Raw genomic sequence first — 15065 nt, 5'->3', positions numbered from 1 at the left:
CTCAACCTGGAGGGAAAGGGCACCTCTGATCTCAGTTACTACATAAATGGTGTATTGATAGAAATGAGACCAAGAACACATGAATGGCATGGAGAATGAAGGTAAAGTACCTTGGATGTGAGTCAGCTGGTGGACATACTGCTTCTGAGAAGCAGGAGCAGAAAGAATAAGGAGAAGTGTCAGAGAAATATCTAACAATTCCACAAACTCTTGTGCCCTGGTAGGTTTTCTCTCAACAAAAACCTACTCATGTTTCATCCAAGTGCTATACCCTCGTGGGAGTCTTTCTGAGCTCAGCTGAACTAAATCTGGCCTCTCTCCATGCCTCTCCCTAAGTGATCGTCATGGTATCTTTTAAAAGAGGACCTACACACAAGTTTCAAATGAGTAATTATGACACGTATGGCAATCCTCGGACTACACCTAGGGAGCACGTCTTCCACTGATTCTGTTAGCTCCTGGGAAAGAAACTACACACATCTCAATCACCTGTGAACCCATAAGAATGTGGATAAAATAATTTTAACTTACTGAAAATCAAGAAGGGCAAGTAATTGAGTAGAAAAAAAAAAAAGAATAACTTCTCCACCCGTTTCTCTAGTAAAACATTTCCTAATCTAATTTACAAACTCTTGTCCTTAAAGTAATATGCACCTGCAGTCTTTCGAAATCCCTAGGAAAATAATCCACTCACCGCAAAGCCTATAAAGGATACGTCCCCATAAACAAGCTTTTCAATCAGTTGAAACTAACTTACTCATCTGCTACTATTGTTACATTCTGTTCAAAATAAGAAATAAAAAGTTACAAAGACACAAGAGGCCCCGAGAGAGGGTGTCAATCCTGGATTTGGGCCAACTCCTGCATTATCAGAAAGCCATTGTCGTCACGCCCGAGCTCAGACATTCCGTCAACATTTTTTTTTCAACAAGTGTTCTCGCACACACGCACACACTCCTTTAAAAAAGTCAACAGCCGTAAAGATAAAAAAAAAAAAGGGGGGGAGGAAAAAAAGGCCTACGAATGGCAGTCCTGAAAACTAAAACTAAACCAGCGTTTAGTGCGGGGGTCCCCTCAGCAGCAGCAGCCTGAGTAATGCCGACAAAGGTCAGCCCGGTCCACGCCAAGAGTCCACCCGGGCGTGGCACACCTTCCTCCCGGCCGGACTGCGTCGGGGGCAGGGAGTCCGCTCCAACTTTCACATTCGCGGGGCCCAGAAAGCGACGCTGCAGGAAGTTTCGGTGCCGGGAAGAGGAACCTGGGTGGGGGGGCATGCGACCGCAGAAGCCACCAACCACCATCGATCGCTTCAGGGGCCCCCGCCCCCTCCTGCAGCCGGAGCCCGGCACCGACGCTTCCCCGCCAGCCAGGCCGCCGAGGGGGCTGGGCGCGGCCCGCCAGCGCGCACCGAGGGCGCCGGAACAAAGTTTCGAGACCGGGAGAAACTTTCCTGAGAGAAAGCGCCGCGGCCGTGCGGGGCCTGCAGCTCGCTACGCTCCGGCCACCACGACCCCTCAAACTTCCCGAGCGCCAGGAAGCGCCGGCCCCGCCGCCCCGTCAGGGCCCAGGCCGGGGGGACCCTGAGAGGAAGCGGCCGGACGCCGCACCCGCGTCCACGGAGCCGAGTTCGGGCGGGGCCGCGGAGGAGACGCCGTCCCGCCCGCCCGCGGGGCCCGGAGGAGGGCAGTCCCGCCTGAAGGGCCCCTCGGTTGGGCTCCGGAGCCCGCGTCAGCGCCAAGAGTTACCTGCGGCGAGCAGGGAGAGCGCAGAAGGATTTCCGAGGCCTGAAACCGACCGCCGCCGCTTTGTCTCCCGCCCGTCCGGCCCCGAGGAGGAAATGGGCCGCTCGGCGCCCCCGCCCCCGGCCCGTCCCCCGCCCCGCGGCCCGACCGCCCCGCCCGCCCTTCCCAGCACCTCCCTCCGGCGCTGGCAGGGCTCTTCCCGGCGCCTCCCGCCGCCGCCCCGCCCCGCCCCGCCCCACTTTTCCAGGCCTTGGTTTTGTTTTTTATTTTATTTATTTTTTTTTTTGGAGGGGGGAAACCTTGGGTAACCCTGAGTGAGCCTGCCAAGTCCTTCCAGCACCCTCGAGAGGACCGCTTCCCCTCCGTCTTCACCCCAAATTACTTCATCCCAGATCCCTAATAGGCGCTCAGGCCTGTCTGACCACCCCCCCCCATCCCCGAAGAAGGAGGCGCGGTGAGTCCCGGAACAGCCCGCGGGCGGGGGAGGGCAGGTGAGTGAGTCACCGGGCGCGCAGGTGAGTCTCGGGCGCGGCCCTGCGGGCTCCGCCCCCGGCGCGAGGAGGCCACGCAGAGGCCGCAGCGCTCAGTCCAGAGGAGGCTTCAGAGGAGTTGTGGGGTTCCAGAAAAGAGCGCTAGGACCACCCACCCACGTTTTACAGACGGAGAAACCGAGGCGTCAGAGAACGATACTTTGACTCCTGGAACTTCTCTCGGTGTGAGATGGATGAACTAGAAATCATTTCTCCCACTTGACTGAGAGCCCTCCTAATGGAAAACAAGAGACAAGTCACAGCAGCATCCCATCCTGAGATTCAAAACACACACACACACACACACACCACTTAGACAAGCTCTACCTCCCTGACCCCTTTAGGGAATTTTATTCCCACCTTTTCATTATTATCCTGGTTAATAATAATTTTTAAAAGCCTAGAAAACAAAAATATTACATAATCACTTAACAGTCTGCAATAGGAAACACGATTTTTTTTTCCTATTGTACCAAGTGTTAGTGAGCAAGGTTGGTTTATGCAATGACTTATAAGTCCAACATATCTCTAGGCAACAATATCCACTTGTTGTGTGCACTGAAGAAGGTGCTCATCTATACCCTTTGCCACTCATCCCCCCCCCCCCCCAAGAAACTGCGAACTCCTAGAAAAATGGAATTATGTGCCCTGGAGGAACCAGCAAAATGCTTATCCCCTAGGTGAGGCTAACATTCACATTCACTCTAGGCACAGGGCAGTGAACCAGCAGATGAAAATATCCACTGTAATGCGAAGTGTAACCTAGTAAATAGAGATCTAAATTTTAAAAATGATTTGAGTAATTAAAAAAAAAAGAAAGAAAGAAATTCCGTTTTCTCTCCCGCCCCCCAAAGGTGGAGAAGCACCTGACTGGAGCTAATGGTTTTCTTCTTTTTAAATAAAGGTGTTTTTTTGCCCTTACGAACAGTTGTGCTGTTGATTTTTAATTTAAAAAATACATCTTTTTCAGACTGTTTCAAAAGCACTACAGGTTTGTGCTAATTAAGAAATGTTGACACTTGGGTGGGGGTAGATAGCATAATGGTTATGCAAAGAGACTCTCATGCTGAGACTCCAAAGCCCCAGGTTCAGTCCCCTGCACCACCATAAACCAGAGCTGAACAGTGCTCTGGTAAAATAAATAAATAAATGAATTTTTTAAAAATGTTGACACTTAACATTGCTATTGGGGAGATAGCAAAACATTTATTCAAAAAAGCTTTCATGCTTAGGACATCAATGTCCCAAGTTCAGTCCCTGGTACCACCATAAACCAGAGGTGAGCAGTGCCCAGATTAAAGTAATAAATGAAAAAAACATATACTGATAATGGGGGAAATTGAGATAGCTCATCTGGCACAGCACATACTTTGCTGTGCTCATGGACCCAGGCTGTAGCCCTCAGCTACTCCCTCAGGAGAGTACTTGCATGAGGAAACTTCACCAGCAGTAGAGTGGTCCTCTGGTGTCTCACCTTCATAATAAATAGCTTTTTTTTTTTATCTTGAGATTAAGAAGTTTAAAAACTGATGTAAGAATGTTCCAGGGCTCTAGTCTTGGGCAGCTTTCTGTCTCTAATTAATCCATCCATTGATGATCACATTAAATCTTTTAGATTTAAATATGTTGGTAACTCCAAATTTATAGCTTAAACTGAACCTTTGCCCTGAATTCTTAACTCCCATATCTAGCTCCCTTGAGAGCTCCATTTAGTATCTCACACTTAATTCGTGTCTGAATGTCCAAAATTGATTTTCTGATACCTCTACCCAAACCTACTGACCTCATACATTCCTGCAGGTCCTTAAATAGCAAATCTGTTTTTCTAGTTGGTTAGGCTACAAGTTTGGGAGTCATCCCTAACTTTCTTCTTTCCCTCACACATTTTAGATCTGATCACTCAGTGAATCCTGTACTTCTACCTTCAAAGAAAATTCCAAACCAACTTTTTTTCTTTTTTTTACCATCTCCACTGTTACCATTCTGAGCCAAACCATTATCAATCAAACTTGAGTTTCACAGGAGCCTGGTCTCCCTACTTCTGTCCTTACCTCCCTCTGTCTAGTTTCAAGTCAGCAGCTAGAGTGATCCTACTCAGCCTCCAACCCTCCAACAGTTTCTCTCTCACTCAGGATAAAATGAAGATCCTTATAAGGGCCTCCAGAGCTCACCTGCCCCCACAACTGCTCTCACACACTGGCCTCTTTACTATTCTTGAAACACACCAGGCAGGCTCTCCCCTTAGGGCCTTTACTTTCTGCCTGGAATGCTCTCCTCCAAATAGTTGCCTGACTCACTCTCTCACCTCCCCCAAGTTTTTGCTCTGTTGTCACTTTCTGGGTGAAGCCTCTTCTTGGCCACGTTATCTGAAATTGCAACTCTCTACCCTAGTGTTCCATCCGTTTTTTTTTTCCTTGGCTTATTTTTTTCCTTTGGGGAGTAGTACTTTCTTATAAGCAATTCATATATTTTTGGCTTACCTTCTCATCTATTCCTATCCTCCTCCCACTAGTCTAAGCCCCAAAGAGAGTAGAATTTTTTTTTGTCTATTTTGTTGAATACTCTGGCACCTAGGATAGTGCCTAGCACATAGCACATAGTACATAGCACTAGGATAGTACTGAGCACATAGTGCCTAGTATAGTGCCGAGCACATAGCAGATACCTCAGTAAATATTTATTATATAAAGAAAAGATAGAGTAAATGATGAATTAGTGCAACGTATAAAGTACAATGAACAAAATGTACAGGAATTAAAGGAAAAAGCTTTTTCTTTTCCTCTAGGGTTACCACTGGAGCTGGCACACACTGCTCCTGGCAGCCATTTCTTCCTTCCTTCCTTTATTCCATCCTTCCTCTCTTTTTTTTAAAGTTCCTTTTTTTATATTTATTTATTTATTATTGGATAGAGATAGAAATTGGGAGGAGTTGGGGAGATAGAGAGGGAGAGGGAGACAGACAGCCGCAGCCCTACTTCACCACTTGTGACGCTTTCCCCCTACAGGCGGCTTACCAGAGGCTTGAACCTGGGGCCTTGTGCACTGTAATGTGTGTGCTTAACCAGGTGTGCCACCTCCTGGCCCCTCTTTCTTTCTTTTGTAATTGGGTAGAACAGAAAGAAATCAAGAGGGACAGGGATATAGAAGGAGAGAAAGATAAACACTTGAAGACTTGCTTTACCCTTTATGAGTAACACACCCCTTCTGGGTGAGGGGTGGGGCAGGCTGGAACCTGGATCCTTACGCAGTCCTTAACCAGATCCTTGTACCAGTACTTACTAGGTGCCCTTAAGTAGGTACTCTGCCCCAAAAGAAAGAGCTTGAGTCTAGATCAAGGAAACCTAATCTGCAAACCATGAATCCCATTCTAGGAAAATTAATTCAGTAGTTGGACAGAGTACATATGTTGCAGCAAAGTAGAGTACTCTGGGCTGGGGAAAGGAAGTAGAGGGCACTGGAGACTAAGTACACAATGGTAAAGAGGGATTTGAGTGGGTGGTGGCAGTGGTGTGCAGACATCTATCATGAGAAGATAAGACTGTTCCCATAAGTCAACAACTGCCCAGTGAAATGAAAATAGATGAGAGATAGATAGATAGATAGATAGATAGATAGATAGAGTCTGTGGTTTGGTTGCTGGTGAAGTAGATAGAAGCCAGGTAGGAGAGGGTTCTTTTTTAAAGTATTTTATTTATTTTATTTTTAAGGGAGATGCAGAGAAAGAAAGACACAGAGAAACTGAGTGTTTTATAGGACTTTCAACTTTTGATTGTTTAGAGAAGGGGGGATTGAATGAAGAAACCACAAAGCCTTTTAAACAAAGAAGATAATGTGATCTAATTTTGACTTAAAAATTCATTTTAGGGGAATTGGGCAGTAGTGCATCAGGCTAAGTGCATGTGGCACAAAGCGCAAGGACAGGTGTAAGGATCCCAGTTCAAGCCCCCGGCTCCCCACCTGCAGGGGAGCAGTGAAGCAGGTCTGCAGGTGTCTATCTTTCTCTCCCCCTCACTGTCTATCCCTCCTCTCACCATTTCTCTCTCTCCTGTTCAACAACAACAACAACATCAATAACAATAATAGTAACTACAACAATAAAAACAAGGGCAACAAAAATGGAATAAATAAATATTTTTTTAAATTCATTCTGGGCTGTAAAACATAAATCCCCCAATAAAGAAGTATAAAAAAATTCATTTTGGGACCAGAGAGGTAGCTCAGAAATAAAACACTTACCATACATGAGTGAGATCTTGGGTTCTATCTCTGACAGTTCATATAAATAAGAAAGACAACAACAAATAGGACATAAATGACAGTGCACTGGTTTCTCTCTTACACACACACACACACACACACACACACACACACACAGTAACAAACAGAACTTTTAAATTTAACATTTATATTAGAGAAAAGCAGATTGTAAAGCAATGCACTTATGTTTAAATGATGTATATATATTGGCTTTAATACTTACATCAGTTGAATCATTTAAAATGTATCAGTGATTCCTATCTCACTCTAAATAAAATCTGTTTGATCTTGCTCAGCAACCTCTGACCCAGTTTTTTCTTTTCTTCTTCGTCTTTCTCTGCCAGCCAACACTGGCATGCTACATGCTCCTTTTACCTGTCAGGCATCTTCCACCTCCAGATCTCTGCATTCCCAGTTCCCTCTGCTTGGAGTGGTTTTACACCCAAGAATCACTAAGCTCACTATAGTGCTTTATTCAGATCTATGATCTAATGTCAAATTGTCCAATCTTAACCACCCTTTAAGAGATAACACCAGCACCCACTTCCCTGCCTTAAAACTTCCATTTTGGGAGTCGGGCTGTAGCACAGCTGGTTAAGCGCAGGTGGCGCAAAGCACAAGGACCGGCATAAGGATCCCGGTTCGAACCCCGGCTCCCCACCTGCAGGGGAGTTGCTTCACAGGCGGTGAAGCAGGTCTGCAGGTGTCTGTCTTTCTCTCCCCCTCTCTGTCTTCCCCTCCTCTCTCCATTTCTCTCTGTCCTATCCAACAACGACAACAACAATAATAACTACAACAATAAAACAACAAGGGCAACAAAAGGGAATAAATAAATAAAATAAATATTAAAAAAACAACTTCCATTTTATTTATACGTTTGCCATAATTATTTATTGTCAGTGTTTCTCATTCTAATAAGAGCTTCTTTTTGTTTGTTTGTTTGTTTGTTTTCTTGTTTTGTTTTTCCCATCTGTTCACTGTTGTGGCTCAGGCACCTACAACAGTGTGGGAACTTGAATGAATGAATTAGTTTCAAGTCTGTAAGGATACACAGCAAAGTGCTATAGCGGTTGCATGCAGAGAGGGATGGGGGACATTTAGGCTTACTGGGTAGAGCATGTAATGTGTGTGTAATAGCTGGAGAGAAGCAGATGGACTTGGGAGATATGCAAAAGGACAGAGGATCCAAGGTCTTGACAGTGGATTAGATGCAGAGGCCAAGGTAGGAAATAGTGGTGCCATTTACTCCACAAATAGTGGAGAGCTATGGAAGCAAAGCTGGGGGGGGAGGGGGGCTAAGGAGGAGGGAAATACAAAATGGTATTTTTAAAAATTTTTTGGCCATGCTTAGTTTTAGTACTTACCAGACATCTCAAAGGATATATCCTGTACACAGGGATATATCCAAATCTAAACTCAGGAAATACTCATAATTCTTTTTTTTGTTTATATTATTATTTTTTTTTTATTTAAGAAAGTATTAACTAACAAAACCATAGGGTAGGAGGGGGACAACTCCACACAATTCCCACCACCCATTCTCCATATCCCACCCTCTCCCCTGATAGCTTTCCCATTCTCTATCCCTCTGGGAGCATGGATCCAGAGTCATTGTGGATTGCAGGAGGTGGAAGGTCTGGCTTCTGTAATTGCTTCCCTGCTGAACATGGGCGTTGACTGGTCAGTCCATACTCCCAGTCTGCCTCTCTCTTTCCCTAGTAGGGTGGGTCTCTGGGGAAGCGGAGCTCCAGGACACATTGGTGGGGTCTTCAGTCCAGGGAAGCCTGGCCGGCATCCTGATGACATCTGGAACCTGGTGACTGAAAAGAGGGAGCATGGATCCAGAGTCATTGTGGATTGCAGCAGGTGGAAGGTCTGGCTTCTGTAATTGCTTCCCTGCTGAACATGGGCGTTGACTGGTCAGTCCATACTCCCAGTCTGCCTCTCTCTTTCCCTAGTAGGGTGGGTCTCTGGGGAAGCGGAGCTCCAGGACACATTGGTGGGGTCTTCAGTCCAGGGAAGCCTGGCCGGCATCCTGATGACATCTGGAACCTGGTGACTGAAAAGAGAGTTAACATATGAAGCCAAACAAGTTGTTGAGCAACCATGGACCCAAAGCTTGGAATAGTGGAGAAGAAGTGTTAGGGGGATACTCACTGCAAACTCTAGTGTACTTCTGCTTTCAGGTATATATTTTGCAGTAGTTTACGGATACGTGTGAACATATGCTCTCTCTCACAGAAACTGGTGTATATCTAGGTTTTGGGACTTTGTTAGAAAGTGAACCACCTGAGATGAAATTAGAGTGTACTATGAAAGGAAAGGTCTCACCTGAGTAATGGAGCTGAAGGGTTGTCATTCCACATGTGAAGTCTCTGGACACAGTCTGAAGTGAAGCATGTTGAGGTGGCAATCATTGTGTTGGTTAGGTTGTGATCGGCAGATGCAATATTATTTGATATGGATTGGGAGAGGCATACGGGAAAGTGGGCCCTATCCAATGGTTCCAGGACTGGGGGAAGTAGAGGCTCTATGGTGGAGATGTGAGGTTCCTGCTGTCTTAGGGTTCAAAAAGACAATGGATAGTTAATGTTATTATCACATTATTTGGTAATTGGGTTAACTTTGAAAAGTCCTTTTGTTAGGGTTTGCTGTACAGTACCCAGTATCTTGTATATAGCTGTGCTATTGGATGCTTCTAATCTACTTGGTCTAGGCTTTTGAGAGAGTCTGCATATCAATTACACTGCATATACTGAGAAAAGATTCAGTTTGTGTTTTGAAAAACTTCGAGACATACAATTAATTTTCCCCCTCTCATATTAATTAACTAGTGATTTATATGTCTACATTTTACTAGGAGTGTACATAAACACCATTCCCACCACCAAAAGACTGTGACCCATCCCTCCCACCCACTCCCACCCCCCACTGGCCCAGGAAGCTGCATGTCTACCCCTTACCTCAGGGTTATTACTTTGGTGCCCTACTTACAATTTGGTCAGGTCCTGCTTTTAGTTTCCCTTTCAGATCTTCTTCCTCAACTTCTGTTGATGAGTGGGATCATCCCATAATCCTCTTTATCTTTCTGACTTAGCTCAGTTAACATAATACCTTCTAGCTCTGTCCAAGATGGGTCAGAGAAGGTGGGTTCATTGTTCTTGATAGCTGCATAGTATTCCATTGTGTATATATACCACAGCTTTCTCAGCCACTCATCTGTTGTTGGGCACCTGGGTTGCTTCCAGGTTTTAGTTATTATGAATTGAGCTGCTATGAACATAGGAGTACACACCTCTTTTTGGTTGGGTGTTATGGACTTCTTGGGGTATAACCCCAGGAGAGGAATTACTGGATCATATGGAAGGTCCATCTCTAGCCTTCTGAGAGTTTTTCAGACTGCTCTCCACAGAGGCTGTACCAATTTACATTCCCACCAGCAATGTAAAAGGGTTCCTCTGTCCCCACAACCTCTCCAGCATTTGTTGCTGCTGTCCTTTTTGATGTATGCCATTCTTACAGGAGTGAGGTGCTATCTTAGTGTTGTCTTAATTTGCATTTCTCTGACAATCAGTGACCTAGAGCAGTTTTTCATATGTTTGTTAGCCTTTTGGATCTCCTCTGTAGTGAATGTTTTGTTCATATCCTCTGTCCATTTTTGGATGGGGTCATTTGCTTTTTTGGTGCTAAGTTTGCTGAGCTCTTTATATATTTTGGTGATTAGTTTCTTGTCTGATGTCTGGCATGTGAAGATCTTCTCCCATTCTGTGAGGGGTCTCTCTGTTTGTTTAATAGTTTCTTTGGATGTGCAGAAGCTTTTCAATTTGATGTAGTCCCATTGGTCTGTTTCTGCTTTAGTCTTCCTTGCAATTGGGTTTGATTCATCAAAGATGTCCTTGAGGTGTAGGTGGGTATGTGTTTTACCAATGTTTTCCTCTAAGTATTTGATTGTTTCTGGTCTGACATCTATGTCTTTGATCCATTTGGAGTTGATTTTTGTTTCTGGTGAGATAAAGTGGTTCAATTTCATTCTTCTGCATGTTACAACCCAGTTTTCCCAGCACCATTTATTGAAGAGAGCCTCCTTTTTCCATTTAATCCTTTGGGCCCCCTTATCAAAGATTAGATGTCCGTAGGTGTGGTGATTTGAAATACTCATAATTCTTTTTGCTGGTCTTAACTGATAGTGTTTTTTATTTGTTTTATCAGAACACTGTTCAGCAGTGGGGAGGGGGAGGCAGTGAATCTGGGACTTCAGAATTTCAGGCACAAAAGTTTTTTTTAAATTTCTTTATTGGGGGATTAATGGTTTATAGTCGACAATGAAATACAGTAGTTTGTATATGCATAACATTTCCCAGTTTTCCACATAACAACTCCCACCCACCTCATCCCCCATCCCAGTCTTTTTCTTGGTGAAATACACCAATTCCAGTTGAAGTTTTCTGTTGTTCGTTTGTTTGCTTGCCATGAAGGTTATCTCTGGGGCTAGTGTTGGCCCCACAGCCACTGTTTCCTTTTATTTTTTAATTATTACTGATTAATAATGATCAACAAGATTATGGAATAAGAGGGGCACATTTCCATACAATTCCCACCATCAGAGTTCCCCGTCCCACCCCCTCTATTGGAAGCTTCCTTATTCTTTTTTTAAATTTTTTTTATCTTTATTTATTTATTGGATAGAGACAGCCAGAAATTGAGAGGGAAGGGAGAGAGAGAGAGAAGGAGAGAGACAGAGAGACACCTGCAGCACTGCTTTACCACTCGCAAAGCTTTCCCTCTGTAGGTGGGAACTGGGGGCTCGAACCTGTGTCTTTGTACATAGCAACATGTGCACTCAAGCAGGTGTACCACCACCCAGCCCCCCACTTCCTTATTCTTTTACCCTCTGGGAGTATGGATCAAAGATCTTTATGGGGTGCATAAGATGGGAGGTCTGGCTTCTGTAATTGCTTCTCTGCTGGACATGAGCATTGACTGGTTGATCCATACCCCCAGCCTGTTCTTATCTTTCCTTAATGGGGTAGGACTCTGGGTAGATGGGGCTCCAGGGCACATTGGTGAGGTTTTCTGCCCAGTGAAGTCAGGTTGGCATCATGGTAGCATCTGCAACTTGGTGCCTGAAAAGCATTAAGATATAAAGCAGAACAAATTGTTTAGTAGCAACCTAAAGGTAAGAGTGTAGGAGATGATATTTAGGATCTTTATGTTGGAAGAAGCTAGGAAGTCTATTTTAGGTATATTCCAAGGGGCCCATAACTTTGCTAATATTTGCCTGCACCTGACAGCTAACGCTCAGGTGGGCTAGAAGTATTATCTGCAAAGGTCCTCTATTTTACTGTTTTCTATTTTAGTTGTCAGGACAAGTAGAAATTGAGAGAAGAGAAAAGATAAAGAGGGAGAAAAATAATGACCTGTAGACCTGCTTTACCGCTTGTGAAGCATCCTCCCTGCAGGTAGGGAGCAGAGGCTCAAACCCAGGTCCTTGTGCATGGTGATATGTGCACTTAACTGGGTGCACCCCCACACAGCCCCTGCAAGTCTTTCACATAACCATTATGCTAACATCCCTGCTACTACCTTACTTGATAGTTTCTGTTATCCTATCCTAAAGCTTACTGATTTAACCCATGACTTCTGTTTTTCTACTGTTGACATATTGGGTTGTCGAAATACCATGACATAATTTTCTATGAAAAAAATATGTTATGACTTTTCCAATAATATATAGTATATACATACTTTCTTTTTTAAATTTTTTATTATCTTTGTTTATTTACTAGATAGAGACATCCATAAATCGAGAGGGAAAGGAGCGAGAGAGAAAGAGAGAGAGAGGGAGAGAGACACCCCTGCAGCACTGCTTCACGACTCACAAAGCTTTCCCCCTGCAGATGAGGGCCAGGTCTGGAACCTGGGTCCTTGTACATTGTAACATGTGCGCTCAGCCAGGTGCATCACCACCTGGCACATATATATATATATATATATATTTTTTTTTCTCTATTTCTTTCTTTTTTTAAATCAGAGCCTGTTCAGCTCTGGCTTATGGTGGTGCTAGAAATTGAATCTGAGACATTGGAGTTTCGGGAATGTAAGTCTTTTGCATAACCTTTATATTATCTTCCCTGATTCCCTACTATATTTTAAAATATTTATTTATTTGCTAATAAAGAAAGGAGAGGAAGCCAGAGTATCATTCTGGCACATGTGATGCTGGAGATTGAACTTGGGATCTCATGCTTGTAGTCCAGCACTTTCTCAACTGCCTTACTTCCCTGACCAAATACCTCTACTAAATTTTTGAGTTCATCTACTGTATTTTTCCCCCTCAAAGATAGACATCTGCAGACCTGCTTCACCGCCTGTGAAGCAACCCTCCTGCTGTTTTTATATTTTATTTATTTTATTTTATATTTTATTTTTATATTTTATAGAGGGAGAGAGAAGGAGAGAGAGCCACCTAATGCTCTACTTCACCCCCAGCAAATGGGGACCAGGGGCTTGAAACCAGGTCCTTGCTCATAGTAATATATGCACACAGCCAGGAGGGCCGCCATCAGCTCTACTGTATCCTTTATGGTTTCTGTTAGGACTTTTCTTATATTTTCTTTCACTTTATTGATGTTCTTTTCCATGAATTTGCTCTCATATTTCAGTGATTATCCTTAGGACTATTGTATTGTTGCTTTGAAGTTTTCTTCAGGACATCTGCATATATCTATATCTTTTTTGTCCCTTTTTTTTTTTCTATCAGGATTATCCCTGGCACTTGGTGCCTGCACAACTCCACCACTCCCAGTATATTTTTCTTTTGATAGAGGAAAAAGAGAGAGAGAGAGAGACAGGATAGACAACTGCTCCACCAACTTATAATTTCTCCTCTGCTGGTGGGGACTATAGGCTTGAACCTGGGTCCTCATGAGTAGTATGTATACATTCTAAAGAATCACTTGGCAATAACTTGACCAATGTGTGTGTGTTTTAATTTTTAAAAATTTTTTATTAGCTTTATTTATTTATTGGATAGAGACAGCCAGAAATCGAGAGGGAAAGGGGGGATAGAGAGGAAGAGAGATATCTGCTGCACTGATTCACCACTTGTAAAGCTTTCCTTCTGCAGGTGAGGACCAGGGACTTGAACCTGGGTTCTTGCGCATTGTAACATGTGTGCTCAACCAGGTACACCACCACCCAGCCCCTGTATTTTTTAAAAAATTATCTTTATTTATTGGATAGAGACAGAAATTGAGAAGGGGGGAGTCGGGCAGTAGGGCATCGGGTTAAGCACAGGTGGCACAAAGTGCAAGGATCCAAGGGAGTAGCTTCACTGGTGGTGAAGCAGGTCTGCAGGTGTCTGTCTTTCTTTCCTCTTCTCTGTCTTCCCCTCCTCTCTCCATTTCTCTCTGCCCTATCCAACAACGACAGCAACAACAATAACTACAACAATAAAACAACAAGGGCAACAAAAGGGAATAAATAAATAAATATTTTTAAAAATTGAGAAGGAAAGGGGAGATAGAGGGGAAGAGAGACAGCAAGACACTTACAGCACTACTTCACTACTGGAAAAGCTTTCCCCCTTCAGGTGGGGACCGGGGGCTTGAACTCAGGTCTTTATGCATTGTAACATGTACACTCAACCAGGTGCACACCACCCAGCCCCCCCCCCCTTTTTTTTACCAGGGTACTGCTCAGCTCTGGCTTATGGTAGTGTGGGGGATTGAATCTGAGACCTCAGAAACTCAGGTATTAGTCTGTTTGCATAACCATTATGCTATCTCCCCCACCATATAAGTAATTTATGTATTTATTTATTTATTTATTTGTTTTGCAACCGGAGTTACTGCTGGGGCTTGGTACCTGCACAATTAATCCACCATTCCTGGTGGCCACTTTTTCCCCCTTCCTTTCTTCTTTCTTTCCTTCCTTCCTTCTTTCTCTTATTTTTATCTTATTGTTTTGACAGAACAGAGAGAAACTGAGATATAGACCGGGAGAGAGAGAGATAGACACCTATAGACCTGCTTCACTGCTCTTAAAGAGTCCCCAATGCAGGTGGAGAGCAGGTACTTGAACTCAAGTCCTTAAGCTTGATGATATGTGTGCTTAACCAGTGTGTGCCACCACCCAGCCCCCATAAGTAATTTTTTTAATTAATTAATTTATTTCCCCTTTTGTTGCCCTTAATGTTTTTTATTGTTGTTGTAGTTATTGTTGTTATTTATGTCGTTGTTAGATAGAACAGAGAGAAATGAAGAAAGGAGGGGAAGACAGAGGGGGAGAGAAAGACACCTGCAGACCTGCTTCACCGCCTGTGAAGCTACTACCCTGTAGGTGGGGAGCCAGGGGCTTGAACCGGGATCCTTGAGCCAGTCCTTGTGCTTTGCGTCACCTGCACGTAACCCTCTGCACTACTGCCCAACTCCCCATAAGTAATTTTTTTTTAAAAACTTTTTAAAAAATTTATTTATTTATTTATTTTCTCTTTTGTTGTCCTTGTTGTTTTTCGTTGTTGTTGTAGTTATTATTG

General features: G+C 43.9%; 2 protein-coding genes across 2 annotated transcripts in view; one reads left to right on the top strand and one right to left on the bottom strand.

Moving 5' to 3' along the window:
• CTNNA1 (catenin alpha 1) overlaps positions 1–1904 on the bottom strand; it is a 174374-nt gene extending 172470 nt beyond the window's left edge. The window contains exon 1 of the mRNA XM_007517548.3: positions 1746–1904. The gene's annotated coding sequence lies outside the window, so the exon portion shown is untranslated. The remainder of the gene's footprint in view (positions 1–1745) is intronic.
• LOC132532758 (nascent polypeptide-associated complex subunit alpha, muscle-specific form-like) overlaps positions 1096–15065 on the top strand; it is a 98114-nt gene continuing 84144 nt past the window's right edge. The window contains exons 1-2 of the mRNA XM_060171360.1: positions 1096–1241; positions 1336–1989. Coding sequence (XP_060027343.1) covers positions 1096–1241; positions 1336–1989 — 800 coding nt within the window. The remainder of the gene's footprint in view (positions 1242–1335; positions 1990–15065) is intronic.

This window comes from Erinaceus europaeus, chromosome 2 (assembly GCF_950295315.1).
Source record: "Erinaceus europaeus chromosome 2, mEriEur2.1, whole genome shotgun sequence".
NCBI classification, from domain to species: Eukaryota; Metazoa; Chordata; class Mammalia; order Eulipotyphla; family Erinaceidae; genus Erinaceus; species Erinaceus europaeus.
This window is presented reverse-complemented; position numbering and strand designations above follow the sequence as displayed.